Source organism: Dermacentor albipictus, chromosome 8 (genome assembly GCF_038994185.2).
Source record: "Dermacentor albipictus isolate Rhodes 1998 colony chromosome 8, USDA_Dalb.pri_finalv2, whole genome shotgun sequence".
Lineage (NCBI taxonomy): Eukaryota > Metazoa > Arthropoda > Arachnida > Ixodida > Ixodidae > Dermacentor > Dermacentor albipictus.
In genome coordinates, this window is record NC_091828.1 from 78,590,706 (window position 1) to 78,607,644 (window position 16,939).

General features: G+C 47.4%; 1 protein-coding gene across 3 annotated transcripts in view; it reads right to left on the reverse strand.

Annotated features, from left to right (window-relative positions):
- The window catches only part of LOC135921274 (membrane metallo-endopeptidase-like 1), a 31,330-nt gene extending 19,559 nt beyond the window's left edge, over window positions 1-11,771 (reverse strand). For 2 of the 3 annotated variants that reach the window (XM_065455599.2, XM_070522873.1), the window contains exons 1-3: window positions 11,468-11,771; window positions 10,086-10,299; window positions 6,335-6,528 (exon numbers count right to left, since the gene is read on the reverse strand). In XM_065455599.2, the coding sequence (XP_065311671.1) occupies window positions 6,335-6,458 (124 nt within the window). In that variant the 5' untranslated portion in view covers window positions 6,459-6,528; window positions 10,086-10,299; window positions 11,468-11,771. The remainder of the gene's footprint in view (window positions 1-6,334; window positions 6,529-10,085; window positions 10,300-11,467) is intronic. The other variant, XM_070522874.1, reaches the window with a different exon arrangement.
- Between the last annotated feature and the right edge of the window lie 5,168 nt (window positions 11,772-16,939).

Genomic DNA, 16,939 nt, shown 5'->3' on the forward strand with positions numbered 1-16,939 from the left:
ACATTGCCTACGCTGAGCGGCTTGTCTTATCTAATTGACTGATAATGGGGCGAGGAACACGCTCAAGTGGAGAGGGATTCGATGAGGTCGAGCCACTGCGCTGAAAATCGATAACCAGATGAAGAGGGCGGTGCCGGCGTCTGCGATTGGTCCGCTTCCCCTTAGCTTGCGGTGGCTGGTCGAAAATCACGGCGGCATGCAACGGAAACTTAAGAATGATGCTAAAACTGATCCTCAGCAAAGAGTTCGCAGAATGAGGTCGTAAACGTGCCAAAAGTGCTCGAAAACGTTACACGGCCACTCAAAATGTTTTATTATCCGCAAATAAGCCCATGCTCTCCTGCAGGTGCGAGTAGCCAGTGCCCGAGTGATCGGCAGGAGCCATGTTTTATTCCTTTCAGTATCGGGGCAGCATGCTGCTATTCAGAAGAAAATTCAGTTTTGTTCAGCATATTATTGCATGAAAACTCTTGACCAATAGTCGAGGGCTAATGGCGAAAAGGCGTCGATTGAGAAATAAATATTTTTCTTTTGTTAGGTCAGATCATGCATAACCAGCGTGTACACGTCATAGCGGACGGGGGAGCAATTGCGGTTTTCGTGACGTCACATGACAGGCCGGTTAAGTGGGGGGGGGTCCAAAAAGTTTTTGACCAATCGCGGGGGGCTGACTGCAGAATCGGAATAGAAAAAACAGTTTGGAATAGTTTTACGCTATAGCGCCCCAGATTACGCAGATCCAGTGCACACCTTGGAATCTGCGAGAAGCGACGCTTTCGTGAAGGAGTTAACCGAATGCTATGAATTTGCCCATTTTCTTTCCCCCTGCGTCTTCGATGTAAAAGAAGTTCGCGTGCGAGCACGTTCTCTCGTGCACCCACGCCACGCAGTCTGGCACATGCGGCGGTCACCTCAAAGAGCTAGTCACCTTTGCCAAGATACAAGTGTACGTGCGGTTGTGGCCTAGTGGTTAGAGCACCGGGCTGCTGTGCTGGGGCACCGATCTGCAGTCCCACCATCGGGCACGTAATTAGTTTTTGCAGCTAAGCTGTTAAGGCTATTTTCCCTCATGCTTTCGTGTCTGCATGTAGAAAAAAAAAATCCCGATGATAGTGCAACAGAGGCCCCATCCACAGCGGAGCTGCAGTTCGCCATTAAGGGGCCCGCATACACAGCTTCACTGGTCATCCTTCTTCACAGTGTGGCAAGACACTGAGTTATTTTCTTCTTTTTTTTTAGGTATGAGCTCTCCAGCTAGACAGCAGCAGCATCCATCGGACACGGACATGAATGTCCGGGATGCGCTGCAAAGGGAGATACGACAAAAAAAAAGCGTGCCGGTATCACTATTAGCATAGCGTATATGATGCTGCGGAAACGCGTTACAGCGTTCTATTAGTCTAAATGCAAGCGTGTAAGATGCGAGATGGGCGATCACAGCAACGTCACAACCCTCATGCGCAACATTTGACTGCACAATGCACAGGGATTTGCCGTACGGAGGTAATTTCGTGACTCGGCCAGGATAAGTACGTTACACTTGCAGTCAATTTTCTCACCTTCCTACTGCTGCTGCTGCTGCAAACAGAGACGCTCGCGAGAATTCGAACCTGCTACCGCCGCCTGCGCGACGACATTCAGCCGGGAGGCTAATCCAACATCTCGTGAAAAAATTGGGAAGACGCTTAAGCTTCGCCTTTAAGAGTAGAACGCGATAGCATTCAAAGATCCCTGATTGCTTTTCATGCTTCCCGACAACTGCAGCTTATGTAAATGTAGTGTTTACTGGGAGACGCTGGCACCGAACACTATGCACGAAGGCGAGCTTTCTGGTAGAAACAGCACCCGATGGATGGATGCTATGATCGCCCCCTTTGGAAGAGGGTGGAGGGGTTGCGCCACCAAGCTCTTGTTATCATATTGCATAATGTCCTACCTATATTAAAGAAAGAAAAGGAAAAAAAAACACGAAGAATTTCCATAACGAAACTTTTTGAACCCCTTTTGGGAAATTTATTTTTGGAGGCCTCCATTGTTTGTCGTTGCTCTACTTCCACCAAACTTCCAATCGCCTCTTACTAATCTTTATTGCGTACAACAAGGAGGGCTTCAAGGAGGCCAGAGGTGCCTAAATCAACCGCTGGGCAGATATCTTCACATTCTAATATAACGTGCCCCATAGGTTCCATAGCTTTACCGCAGCAAGCATACGCTTATTCTTCCTTCTTGTATCTATAAATGCGTGTTCTAAGGCATCCAAATTTCGGTTCGATATGTAATGAGCTTCCCTTTGAGATATCATAAATTGTTTCTTTCCCAATTTTGTTTTTTCCCTCTTGAGTAGTTACTCATAGCAGGTTTCTTTTCCAGTGCCGCCACCCATGAAATTATCCTAGCCTCTCTGACTTTCCGCTTGAGGTTCTTTGTGGCCATGTTGCTCACCATACAGGTCGCATACTTGCTGGTGAGCCTCCTAGTTCTTTTCCTCTACAGTGAATCAATGTTCTTCCTGTACAAAAACCTGAACACACTCCTAGCCCATTTACTTTCTTCCATATTCCTCAGTCGTTCTTCATAATCAATTTTATTGTGAGCTTCTCGCACTTCAAAGCTTGTCTAGCCTATATCTCCCTGCACAGCTTCATTTGAAGTCATCCTATGAGCGCACAATGCGAGGCGTCCCAATGACATTTGGTTGCCATCGAGTCCTGATTCTACCCCTGATATAAAGCAAACAACCGCATTTCTAAAAGTAAGTCCTGAAATCATTAAGGCTTTCCACATACCCCAGAGCACCTCGTACCTATTGTATCCCCATAGCGTTCTGTGTTTCATTATGGCTGCATTTTTCTTCCCCTTAACTCTTATTGTTTTTGCGGTGTTTCCATAAATCTATTGCCTTAGTTTATTCATATACCAAGGTGTTTATATTCTTTTAACCGGGGTATTTCCTGGCCCTGTATTGCCACTATCTGTTCACTGTTTTCACTGAATATCATAACACCTGATTTTCTAACGCATAATTTCAAGCCTAAATTATCGCCTTCTTCTCCACCGATATTAGCCAGACGTTGCAAATCACTTTGCTTGTTAGCTAGTAACACAATGTCGTCTGCATAAAATAATCCTGGGAGCTGCTGCTCTACTACCGTAGCCGCCTGTTTGCATGAGAGATTGAACCCGATATTACTTCCTTCTAGTGCCCTCTCCATCCTCACCATGTACATCGTAAACAGCAGTAGGGATATAGGGCACCCCTGCCTCAGTCTCTTGTTGATGTCAACTTTCTCCTCGTTCTTAATCCCTTCCCATTCAACGCAGATCGTATTTTCTAGGTAAATCTATCTCAAAAACTGTATACAATCGTCGCCGAAACCTTGCCCTTCCAGTATATCTCACATAATGTTGCGGTCTGCGTTGTCATACGCAACTATAATGTCTAAAAACGCCACATATAACGGTCTGCATTCTATTTTTGATATTTCAATACACTGAGTAAGAACTAATGAGTTATCATCTAAACGCCTACCTATTATGAAGCCACTCTGAAGTTCTCCCAAAATGCCATTATTTTCTACCCATGCTTGTAGCTTTAATTTAATTGCTTGCATTGCTAACTTGTTTGTTACCGATACGATGGTCAACGGTCTATATGAGTGAAACTTCGTCGCCAACTGTCTGGTATTCGTCTATCTTTCAAAGTTTTTCTACTGCTTTGAACAGAGCTTCCTTGCGGTTTGTTCCTAGTACATTAATAAGCCTAACCGGAACCTCGTCTAGCCTTGTGGCTGTGCGCTTAGGAATTTTCGGCTTTCTTCCAGCTGAAATTTGTCAGCACCAGCTCCTCAAAACATGCCTGCGTCACCTTTTCTGAAATCGAATTATGCGATACTTTGTGGGGGACTTACGCATTCTCCGTTCTCTTCCCTGGCTCTTCTCTCCAGCTGCTCGATATCCGGCGGTTTCACGCATGCGTCCGGGCGCACGATATTTGGACTTAGTACCACGAATAATTGCAGCGTGCGCAAGTTCCCCCGAAGTGCCACATAATTCGATTTCAGAAAAAAAAGCGACCCAAAGCACGTTTCCCGCGCCGCGGAGCGTCTAGAATCAAATCGTAGAGATCAGCACACTCCGAGCCCTGCCAGTACAAATGAAGTATGCTCGCCACGATGTCATCGCTTCTACGGAGTGTCCACGGAGTGGCGAGGAGCGCATGTTGGGGCCGTTGCTACGCTCGAGCAATGTAGGTGGCGCCACGGTCGAGGAGGGAGCGCGAAAGAGAGGAGAAACGAGGAGAAGTGAAGGCGGAGGAGGAGAGTGGCACTACTTTACGACGTTTAAGGGGCTTTACGCTCGCCACGATGCCATCGCTCTGGAGCTTCTACGGCGACTGCAGAAGTGGCAACTTGCGTCCACTCCCGCGTTCCGGTGCGCGCGTGTTGAAACGAGCGAACGGGCAGGCTGACATTTAACAGAGGACGCCCGTGGGCCGTGTGCGCCGTCGAAATTAGGCGCGCAGCCGCCAGAAGGCGCGGCGATGCAGTTTAATCGCCGCTCCCATGGTCTCTAAAATTTTGCACTCGACCGTACATCTCCAAGTGCCAGTAACACGTGCGGAAAGTTGCAGGAATGGTCCGCGAACTTTGCTGCACATATCCATTCCATTCCTTAATACGCCAGTCACTATTTTTGCAGCCAACTACTGCACACGTCTTCAATGCGCATGATTGAATCCGGCATCATTGGAGCATAGTGCGTTCGCGAAAACTCAGTTGCATTTCCGACAGCTGATCGCACAGAAGCAAGGCGGAAGCTGTAATGGTTTCGTATTCGTACGCTGTCGCCGAGGCGAGGTGCGGCGCGCCGCGGAAAGCGCCATCTCGTTTCTCTAGAACAAACTGCTCCGCGAAAAGGGTCAATAGCTCCGCTTTCTAAGCTGTATACTATTCGTTGCCTATGAATCTCTAAGCACTGACACGTTCACGAGTCTGGAGCAAAAATAATTACAGGGACGATGGTCAGAGGTTGAGAATCGGACGAAATCTCGTCTAGTCAGTAACGATCACAATAAAACAGGACATGCGCTGACAAAAAAGACAAATGACTAAAAACCACGTTTGCCCCTGCCTGGGAGAATTGTTTACAATGAATGAGCACAACGCACGTTTGTTGTCAACGAGGCTCGTTTGTTAGAACCGAAAAGTGATGCTGTTGATTTCCCTCGGTCGCGGCGTCTGTCACGTTTCATTACGATTGTGTAATTAACTTACGAATGATGCTTGTATGTGTAGAGATCCGAACGAGAGAAAATTCGCAGGCGGATGGAGGCTTGAAGTGGATAACAACGGTCGAACGAAACAATCTCGCCGGAGCCAACGCTTCTACAAGAGTATACTATAGCTATAAAACAAGTTCCAGCGAAGACAATACACATGAAGCATCGACGCATACGGTGGACGTGGGAGCAGCACTACCTGAAAAAAAAAAGAAGGAAGAAAAAAGAAGAAGCAGAGGAACCACGCACACACGCGCTAGAACCAAAGCCCACAAGAGAACGCACTACTTTCACGCAGGAACCTGCATACATTAACAAACAAACCGTCAGACGAACAGAAGTCGACGCCGACCTCACCACCAAGACAAAAGCCCACAGGAAACACTACCTGTAAAGGACCAAGGCAAGCCCCCTTGTCGAAATGTTTGCTCCAAAATAGTTCATTGTTCAGTAACCTAATATTTTGTATCCTGGACGAGCTGACATTGCACGGACAGCGATAGCGCAGAAAAGATAAAGAACACGAAGTTGTACAGTGTCCAGGTAATCAGGGAACAAGTGTGCGGCAGCATGGTGCGAATGCAGCCCGAAGAATGCATTGTTCTATAACGACATCCCAATCAGCTCACACGCGTTATCGTCGATGCTAAAAGGATAAAAAAATGTGTGCGAAAACTTCCAATAGGCTTTCGATTGATCTGTAAGAAAAAAAAGGAAAATGTTTCGTATCTTGGCTGCACGGTCCAGCACGGCTAGCAGGCATAGCGAGGATTGGCGGTGTGTGTTGGTTTTGCGAACATGCATTGCTCTTGACAATTCGTACGTATGTAAGTTGAATTGCAGTAAATGTGGTCATTTGGAAGCATACGTGCCTGCGTCGTCTTGTACTACCTAGTCTATCTTATTCTTTTTTTTTTCCTTTTTTCGCGACAGAGAAACTTCGTTTCTCGTTCGACCGCTGTTATTCACGTTTCTCCAATAGAAACAAAATAAACCTTCACCTTCGTAAAAGCATACAGACAAGAGCCGAGCTACACAGCTGCGCGCATCACTCACGCGATGGTCTTCGCTGCTTTTCAAGGAAGGTGGCGCCGAGCTCGTACCAGTGCACCAGCGTGTCGGTGAGCGCGTCCGTTACGATCTCGCTCCGCCAGCGCACTTTGTCGTACACGTAGGCCATCGGGTCCCTGCACGGGTCTACGGTCTTGTTGAGGGTGTTGGACAGGCGCTCCAAGTGCTCCTGGCAGGCTCTGCGCGTCGAGCATGGGAGAGCCCCGGGCGTGAGACGAGGTCATCGCTTCGATTCGCGAGAACATATGTTGCCCCCGCTGACTCATGACTTTCGGGCAACAAGAATGCGTTAAGAAGACGCACGGTATTCTGTCAGCCATCGGGCCATACGCAAAACAAAACAAACAAACAAAGTACGAGTGAAACAGGATTATTAAGACAACGACAGTTAAAGCCGTCGCTGGGTCGTCTGCCCCGAAACAGTTCTAAACCACGTCGAACGTTTTACGCTCCACATGCTCTGGCACCGAACTGCGAAACAAGGGCGTCGCCGAATAATTAGGCGTGCGATTCTTTTACTCACGCGATAAAAAGCAACACCAGACCAATGAGACGCAGATGCAAAGAAAAGAAAAAAAAAGACGATATGACGCACGGCAGCCACACGCATTTTCGTCTCCCGCAATAACTCCCGGCGTTTGGCTTTGGGTGATCCGAGAGAGCCGTTTCTGGCAGTGCGATTTCATTGCACCACTACTCAGTGTTGCCACATTGCTGTAGGGTTCAAATGCGACATAAAGCTTATACTACGAATTTCCTACAGCGCCGAATGCGGTCCATTTTTTGCCGGCTTGTTGTGGGACGTGTGTGTTCTCATGTGCTACGCATGATTGCGAGCTTAAGAATTGTGGCGTCAATGCCCCTTTACCGATGATTACAGGACGCATGTTTAGGAAAGGAGCTAAAGAAAAAACTGGCTGTGGCTTAGCCAAGGTTAAGCCCAGGATGCGAAGCATACTAGCCTTTATTTTAACGCGACAGCGTTAAGGAGCTCCTGTCGCAGAAAAGCCGGTGTCGTCGGCGTCGGCTCAGGCGTGCGGCGCATGCTCAGGCGCACATTTCGTTGTCGCGCCGAACGCTGCGTTGCTCGACGCTCACCGCGTCCGATTCGGGGCGCGTAGTCGCTGCGCCGTAGCAAAGCCACCTAGAAACAGCCTCTGTAGCACGCCGCAACCTTCGCTTCTCATTCCAACGAGCAGCTCTGTCTCCAGGAGGCATCTCACCTCGTGAGTGTCTAGCAGAGGCAAGCGCAGCTGCTTATATACCGCCGCGACACCGCGAGCGACGGCACGAGTTGGAGCCCCGTTTCTCCTCTGTCGTGACGTCACGGTGTCACGTGGTATTGAAGGCGACACCGCCGCGCCTGAGGAGCTGGGCTGAGCTCTAATAATATGCTTCGCATAAAACAAAATTGGCAGTGAATTGGCTCGGCTATGCCAGGATATACGTAGTGAAAGCCAAGGCATAGCATGGTTAGCCTTGGTTAATCTTGATTGCAAGTCCAGGTTAGTCTGGTTGTCTAGCTATGTTGCGGCGTTTAGCCAGTCGTTCGGCGCGCTGTTTGTCTGTTTCCTGGGCGACTCGTTTCCTCTTCATCTCGTTCCGATGTCGATTCCAGGCCTCCTCCTGCTTATCAGAACTGTCGCCGTCCATACTGCCGACTCAACTGTGGTTGCGGCGCACGCGAGCACTCCTTTTCAATCCTCCGACACGTTATCAGGCATGCGACGCAGCTGGCGAAGCGAGCGGAGGCGAACGCAACGACGAGGAACGCGGCCCGACGTCATGTGCCTCCTCGGAGCACGGTCACGGTGTAATCGCAAGTTCGCGGCCAGTAAAGCTTTCGCTTTAAAAACATCCTAGGACACCTAAGCACTTTTTATGCGTTGTGAATGCGAAAACATTAATGTCCAATGGAACGCCGCTGAGCAGCCCTTCAAGTTACAAACTCCTTGCGGGCAAGCGAGCACGCTCAGACACTCGGCGCGTTTTGGTCTGGCGTCACTGAGGTGCAGATAGAACGCAGGCGAAAGCTTGCGCGGACAAGGAACGCGCGGGTAATGCAGGCTTCCCACAGCGAGAGCGAGGGTGACGGGCCGTCGCGACGATGTTCTCTCCCCTTCCGCAACACCTGGCGCGCTAGCAGAACAATAGATGTTGCCTCTCGCCCACTTTGCTCCGTCGAAGCGCGTGGCGTCGCAACCAATAGGAATCTAGGAGCCGATTCGCTGCTCCAGACGACAGACGCCGGCTTTTTCGTTCAATGGGCTATCTGACGCTTTCGCATAAAAAACATCTACCACATAAAACCAACAGCTGCCTACGATCTTGTCGACCAAACAGATGAAAACACAGTCATGTTTTATGCAGGTTTATTCTTAGGATACTCGCACTCTTGAACCCCATTCACCACCACCACCATCAGCACCATGTCTGTGCACTTTTCTACTATGCTGGTGTTCAAAATATGACCGCCATGACGTCGCTTTCACACCTACAATATGCAAACGCGTGCCCTTCGATATTTGTTTGGCAGTATACTGTTAGGGAACCGATCACTGGTTGCATGCAATTTTCTGCAATGATTGCTATAGGCAACTCTCGCACTGCGGTTTTCCAGTTAACATGCGAGTGGTTCTTTGTTCACAGGTTTGTCTAATATTCGCGCTTGCTTGTAGCTTCAAACGTTCTTGTCGGCTTATTTATTACGCCGTATATATCTAAATTTCCAGGCACTTAGTTTCTTTAAGCACAGCAAGACAATTACACAATGCACTCATACATACTCATTGTGAAGTGTTGCATTCGTAATACAATATTTTGTTAAAAATCACCGATTTACAAAGTCAAAAAACCGTTCGAAGCCACAAGGACGATGTCTAGTAGACAAATCCATGTAGCCTACGCCGTTCACAGGCCTGCTGAACCACCATTCTTAATAGACACTAGCGGCGGAGTACCCACTAGAAATTTTTGTGAGGCAATTGCTTCACAAAAATTGCCTCACAAAGCGACATATAGCATTACTGCTATATGTCGCTAGAAAGGTAGAGCTACAGTACACCGTTATAAGACTAGACAGTTCACGCAAAAATAAACACGTAATTACTTCCACAAAAATAACACACTAGGAACAAAACTTAAATGGATAGATGCTTGCGCACGTTAATAACCACCCCCCCCCCCAAAAAAAAAGTCATTTCTAATTCATATGATGCCAACTTTATAATTTCTGCAAAATTAGGGCAATCAATGTACTAGCTATTCATAATCGCATGGGGTGTGGATACAGGGATGGGGAGGGGGCACACCCGGAACCTACCTTCCTCCCCGCGAAATTCGAGTATTAGGGTACCTGGCAAACAATGACGAATGACAACACCCAGCCACCCTCTTCCACTTTCCCAGGTCAAGCGCGTGCTGCCCTCCCCCCCCCCCCCAAAAAAAAAAGAAAACAAAGAAAACTAGCTACAATGTTAATCATTTCAACTACACAAACTGATTATCGAAAAAAAAGTGTTTGAAATAAATAAGATGCTTCTTTCTATATCTTGCATCAGATTGCACTTTGCCTCGCAGAAAATGCGTTGGTTACGCCTCAAACCTGCAGCTGCAAGGATAGATTTCTACATAGTAACTTCTGTAGGACACTGAACGGTTTTAAGAAACCGAAAGTGAGAACAACCCGCCATCAGTGACTCCCCCCCGCCCGTGGGAGCGTGAACCACCGTATCACCTGGTCGTGCAGCCTTTGTACTGGAAGGCAATCGGACGGGCCTTGCGCGTTGCTGACGAGCCGAGGATCAAGGCGGTGAGCAGGCCGGCACCGACAAGTGCCACACAAAAGACACAGAGTGGAGTCGCGGTGCGGGCGCACGACAGCCCCGCCACCTTCGCACGCCGCCATGACGACTCGGAGGGGCGACGCTGTCTTCCCGGCCAGTCAGGGCCTGCGGACGACGGGAGAAAGAAAGCCAGGTCATTTAGGGAAAACAAATAAGGAAAAATTATCAGACGGAACGCGTAAAAAAAGAAGATGTAACACGACACGCGCACACTGTAAAATAATTTACGTCTTTTAAAAGTGAATAAGGGTGTAAATCAATGTACAACGCACACATTTACACCCTTCGTGTGTAAGGGTGTTATATATTAATTTGCACCCTCGATAACATTTAAACGCATAAATAAAGGAAGCTTCATAAGGAGGTCAGATTCGGGATACCAGCGTTGGAACGAAGAAAAAAAAAGGGACAGGCGTAGAGTTAAGACACAGGAAGACAGGCCGAGCGGTTTAGAGAGCAAACTGGGGTTGCCGATATTCTGTGTTGAAGTTTAGAGGAAGAAATCACATTGGTTATACCGTGTAATACAACCGATTGTCTGTTACACATGTAGAATGGGTAGTAACAGAAAGGAAGCGCAGTCGAGGACGGCAATGAATTAGGTGGTGTGGTGGAGTAAGAAAACTTGCAGTCATAAGACGGAATCAGCTGCCGCGAGGCAACGGTTATTGGATATCGACGGGAGAAGCCGTTCTCCTGCAGTGGAACAGGAAATTAATTCACATCGGAATGAACGTACGCTAGGGAAGCGCGCCTCATTGATCTAAAAAAAAAATCCCAAATGCAGTCACACTCATTACACGCATTGCTCCGAGCATGGGTGTACTCCATTCTATGAAGACACCACAATTATTTACGTACATAGAAATTCGACTGCGAGGGAGATTATTGAAGCCTACCATATCAGGAAAAAATGATCGCTTTGTGTAAGCATGCCTTCATTAAATTTGCATGACAGTGAATTTGCATTTTTAAACCACTTCATAGTATAGCATTAGATCACTGGGTTTTGCTGTTTGCCTGTGCACTGATCATGACGCCATCGATGGGAGGGCACGTGGTTATAGGTTGTAGTACTAAAGTTGCGTATGCCTTCTGAGAAAGCTACTCGTGAGTTCAGAGCAGTCCCTCGTGCTTCCCGCCTTCGGTCTTGGTCGTCTAGCGCCGCCCCTTCAAGATGTTCAACCTCATCCACCTGCATATTTTGTTTTCCGCATTTGTCTCACAAGAAGGAATGAATAAAGATTCTCCCGAAAACACGGGGGGTGCTCACCAGGTCTTTCATGCGAGCCAGCGAGTTGCTGCCAATGGAATCGCTACGCTTGGGCGAAGGACCCGGGCGCGAGTCCGCGGGGCTGTCTTGGGCGGCGGTGCGCGGACTCGCGTCGAGCGCAGCCGGCTGCCCAGCCGGTTCCCGGTGCTTTTTCGGCTTCGAGGCTTTCCGGGCAGGCGAACCGGTGCGACGACTGTGTCTCGATTTTCGCTGGGCCGTCGCACCTTTCGCGGTCTTCGTCGGAGTTCCAGAGGAACGCTGCTCCATGGCGAGGCTCGTCCTTCTTCGTCTTCTTCCTCCTCTTCTTCTTGCGCCGGACGTTCTCGCCCGCCTCGACAAACGAGGCGTCCTTCCTCCTCGTGGCAGCGCTGCGTGGTGGTGGTGGTGATAAACTTTATTGAAAGGGGGAAGGGTAAAGAGTGACGTGGCTGAGGGTTAGGGCTCAAGTAAGGCCCTGGGCCTGCTTGGCCTTTTCCGCCCAGTCCACCAGTTCAAGTTGTCGGTCGACGTATCCGGAACTGAGCGAGGCTGTCCAGTCAGTCTCGCTGCTGACGGGGGGATGAGAGAACGGGAGCGAGGTGCATTCCCACATTATGTGTGTGGGTGTTCCTGTTTCTGAACAGAGCCTACATTTGGCGCTTTCCCTGCCCCCAGTGACGTTTTCGCATTGCGGATTCGCACGAACTGTTGGCTGCACTTCGGCGCTGCTTGCGAACGTCGTAGTGGATCGACGTTGCGTGCTACGAAGCTTGCGCGACCTGTGTGGCTCGTAAGCACGGACATTGCGTACGATTACACTTTGCATCGTACCCCAATAAAGACAATTTAAGGCATCGTTATTTAGTTCCATAGCATTTATTTGCCCGCTTCGAGAAATCTTCCATTCGCACAGATTTCAGTATGCGTGCTGGATCTACATAATAATTTTACAGCGGAGCTGTACATGTCTAGGGTACCATAGAATTTTCGCGTACGCACATAAAAAGAAATATCATCATCAATGGCTCATACCCCCGTAAGCAATCAAAAAGGTGTAATGGCTCATAGCCCAGGAAGCCAGAGGCTACAAGCACTCAGCACAGTGAAGCGGACAGTGCTTACATTCTTTCTAATGCAGAAGAGCAAGTTGAAAACTATCAGCATCAGTGGCTCATACCCCCGTAAGTCAGCAAGCAAAAAAAAAATATACAATGGCTCATAGCCCCGTAAGGTTCACGGATACTCATTTTACGTGGGTTAGTTGCGATGGCACCACAGCTTCGGTCGTTGTCGCTGATTTTAATGTGGACGTGTCGGGGCTGGAAAAAGAGTGGTTTACGCGTTTCGTGTTGCGCACATATCGCTTGAGATGTCACACCGATGCGGCCCACCCGACCACCCAGCGGTGTATGTGTATCGATTTGGCGATATGATTTATCGAAGAATGTGTTTGCATTTGCGACTATGCCGATCAGTGTATATCATAGCGACCACAAAGCCACTGTGACCGATGCAATAAAGTATTTACTACAAGATTTCTTACCGGGATGTTTACAGCTCCACTCGTCATTCACCTTCACAGGGCGGAATGAGCTTGAATTTTTTGTTGTTGCTCGAAGGCTGCCCCGAGACGTAATACACGAAGGGCGTCGATATCATGTATACGAAAAAAATTGCGTTTAATTGGAGTTAGTGGCAGATTCGTTCTTTGTATATTTTCACGTATAACATGTACGTTGTACTAAATTATGTCAATACCACAAAGCCCCTCCCCCTCCCTCCCGCTGAACTCGGGGGAAGAATGACTTCCATCTCCCCGATTCTCCCAGCATTTTTTAGTGGCACTCGGACAAATTGATAATAGTAGAAGCTTTCCTTTCTTCATCGGAATAATAGGACATAATATAGTAGCGCCGATATTGTCTGTAATTATTATTAGCGCTATATTTTGAGCACATCATGGCCCCCAGAACGTTTACCCCTCTTTAACTACCGTTCAAGCTTATTGATGGTCTCGCCCATATTACTTGAAGAAGCACACAGAGCGTAGTTCAATTTAAATATGGAGCTTCCAAGGAGCAACTACGAAAAACACCTCTTGTGTAGTGTTATTAAACGGAGGGGCTGCTAACACACTTCTATAATAGCTGTGAGAAATGAAAATCCATAACAAGGAAGCCTCTAAAAATAAAGAAAAAATGTACTGAGATATTCACGTCCTAGCTTTCTTTGAAAAGGAAGCCGGCACAAAAAGCTGACACGCCGGGCTTGCGAATATTTCGGCATCGTATGGTGCTAATATAATCTGTTTACGGATCACAATAACTATGAAAAGCAAACAAACAAACAAAGCAGAAAAAAACTGCGTGTGCAAATAAACAAAACAAACATAGAACAAAGAAAAGAAACAACAATTCGAAAATTCGAGAAAAATTAAACCATAAAAAAGCGGATTACATCAGGACGATGTCTTGATAACATTCTGGCTGCCACAAACCCCACAATTCTGACTCGTAAGATGCAAGAATTAACGTGTCTTTTAACGAACCTCGCCGACTATAGAACGATTTACAGCACGAGCACACAATTGTTAAGCTCCGGGAATTATAGCTGCAAGGGCGTTCACGAGAATGGACAATATACGCCGACTTCACTCTTTTTCGAGCACTTGCTGCGTGTCTTAGATGATAGGCGCGTGTATATAGATGATAGGCGCGAGTACGTGAGTAAAAGAGGAAAGGGAACGCTAGAAACTCGTTTTCACCCCGCCGCGTCGAATGTGTACAATGCCCTCTGGAGCAGTCTGGGCGTCGCCGCTTAGCCTCTTGACAGCTGTAATTATCCCTGATCCTCCTCAAAAGCATTGCAGGAAATCCAGCACTTCTCTTTCTCTTAACTTGCGAGTCCAGAGGGGACGTAGATAGAACTGTAGAGAAGAGGGAGGAGAAGAGGTAGTTACCATACAAGGGGGAGGGGGTGAAGGCAACGTGCGAAGGCAAGGAAAGCCTACTACTATACGACAATGGTTGCGGGGAAACTGGATAACTTTAAGTTCGAGGTACGGTACAGCATATTCCTGCTATGTCTGAAAAGTAAACACGATGCAAATATGTCAAGGGGACAAATTACGGAGGGCGTGCAGAAGCAGTGTTGCATTAATTAATGCGCACCGCAGGGCCCAGACGACACTGTGGAAGCGGTCCACCGTAAAATACACATCTTTGTGCCCGCCGCTGTAGCTTAGCGGCTATGGCATTGCTAGAGGAAGTGGATTTGATCCCAATCACGGCAGCCGCCTTTCGACGGGGGCGAAATAGAAAACGCACGTGCACTTAGATTTTCGGGCACGCTAAACAACATCACGGTGTCAAAATTATTCCGGAGTCCGCCCCTGTGGCTTGCCACCTAATCCGAGTTGTATTTTGGAACGTAGAGCCCCATAATCCAATTCAAGTTTAGTACTGCCACAATGCGATGTGGCACGTGTGGAAATGACAACACTCGACCATCTCAGAGGTTATAAAATGTGGCACGCAACGACGCCTCAAGCAATCACCTCTCCCTCTCTGCTCTGTGTACTACGCAGACAAACTGCAGTGGGGCACGCACGGTAACGTATAACATCAACTCACCACTCTCGTGTTAGCCTAAACGTTGAAGAAGTTAAGCTTCAGCCGTTCACATCACCGTTAATTATCGTCATTCAAAGCATCCACAACGGAAAGCTTCGCTTACATCGATTCCCACAGTGCGTGAGATCTGCATAACTTGTTTGTATAGTACTTGTGAGCAAGGCGAAGGAACTGCAAAATGGAAACTTAATTATTTTCATCTACACTAAAGAAGAAAGTAGCGGGAAGAAAGAAACTTTCGTGTTCTACACCCCGGATTATCAACACAGTGCAAACATTCAACGACTGTAATATTACAACTATAGCCTAAGTTCTAGCCTAACTACTGTAAAATAAAGTTTATAGGTTTCCTCATAGTCCTCGGAACTGACACAGATGCTTCGTCAAAACTGGAATGTGGAAGGAAGCAGCGTGTCTGACGTAGGAAATAGCTGATTGGTAAAGGATGCACGAGAGCACCCGCTCAAAGTTTCTGAACACTCTCGCGTGCCCTGTCTGCAATAATGAACCATGACCCAATTCTTGGCAACGTCTTTACACACGACACTCATTCAGAGCCTAACAAAGTCATAATGAACAAATTAGGCGCATGACATGGTCAGCAGATTTTTGTTCGTTTTGAGCGCTCTCTGTAAAGTGTAAAACGAGGAATGTAAATGCATCGACAGCAGTAAAGGCAAACTGTGGACGTAGATGTCGTTCTTTTAGTGTGTGATCTTCATGACGGATGCTATTTTCTTTTCTTCCGTAGTCTGGTGAGGACTTTTTCGTGATTATTCTTGGAAAAATCACAATCTTGTAAACATCGGTTAGCAAAAGAAATAGCCATTGCAAATCGTCATAGATGCCCTGCTCACGGCACGTGACTGACTAATTTGAATAACCGAAGTGGAATGTTTGCTTTCGCGCATTCCTTCGGCCACGCGGTTTTGAGCGCGCTCGAAGCCTAGGGTGTCGCAGTACAACTGCAAAGACACCATTGCTTCTCTAACGTAGTTTATATCTACGTCAGAGATACGTCAGTGCACATGTAACCTGGGCCACACATGTTGCTGCTTCAGCGACACTCTCACGGTGGACACGTTGTTAACGGTGTTGCCACGTTGCTTAAAACAATGATCCCAATATGCCGATATTAAATATTCGCTAGAGTCCTCAAGAGTGTCGCAAATGCGCTAGAAATGTGCCACAAGAATAGGGTTCAAGTAGGGTACGAAACAAGAGTCGTCAAGTAGTGCAATGGCTTTTTGAAAATCAGGTTCCATTACCTTCTTAACGAATACCTATGAAATACCATGGGTTTCACATATGGTTGTTTATGAACACATGATACTCTTTCATGTTGACCTAATCAAACATGTGTGTATTTATCAGGGAGATATCGTCCACCATCACAGCCGAGGCCTTTTCAGATAAGAAAGAGCGCAACCAGATTGATCGACAAACAGCTACTAATCGGTTCTGACGAGGAATATCACTTTTACAATGACTGGAACTCCCAGTTATGCCATCACTCTGATTCACTTTGTCGCATTCACTATGGAGTTTTTGTTTATGTTTTCTTTAAACTATGGCACGTGGCAGGCAATTTCTTATGTTATTTACCATCCTCCATTAATATTACCGTAATAATAGGCCGACATCCCAAGTGGACATGTGCTGTTTCCCACGAGGTCTCCAACTAAGGAAATACAACTAAGAGTTGGGTTATTTCGTCATGCTTCATAATGATGACAGACGCATGAAAAAGAAAGAAAACGTGAATGTATGAAGATAGAAAAGAAAGAAAGACACGAAATGAAAAAGGGACTGTCCCTTGTCTTATGCGTTCTTGTTCTTCTCTAGGCCTAATTGTTTGTCG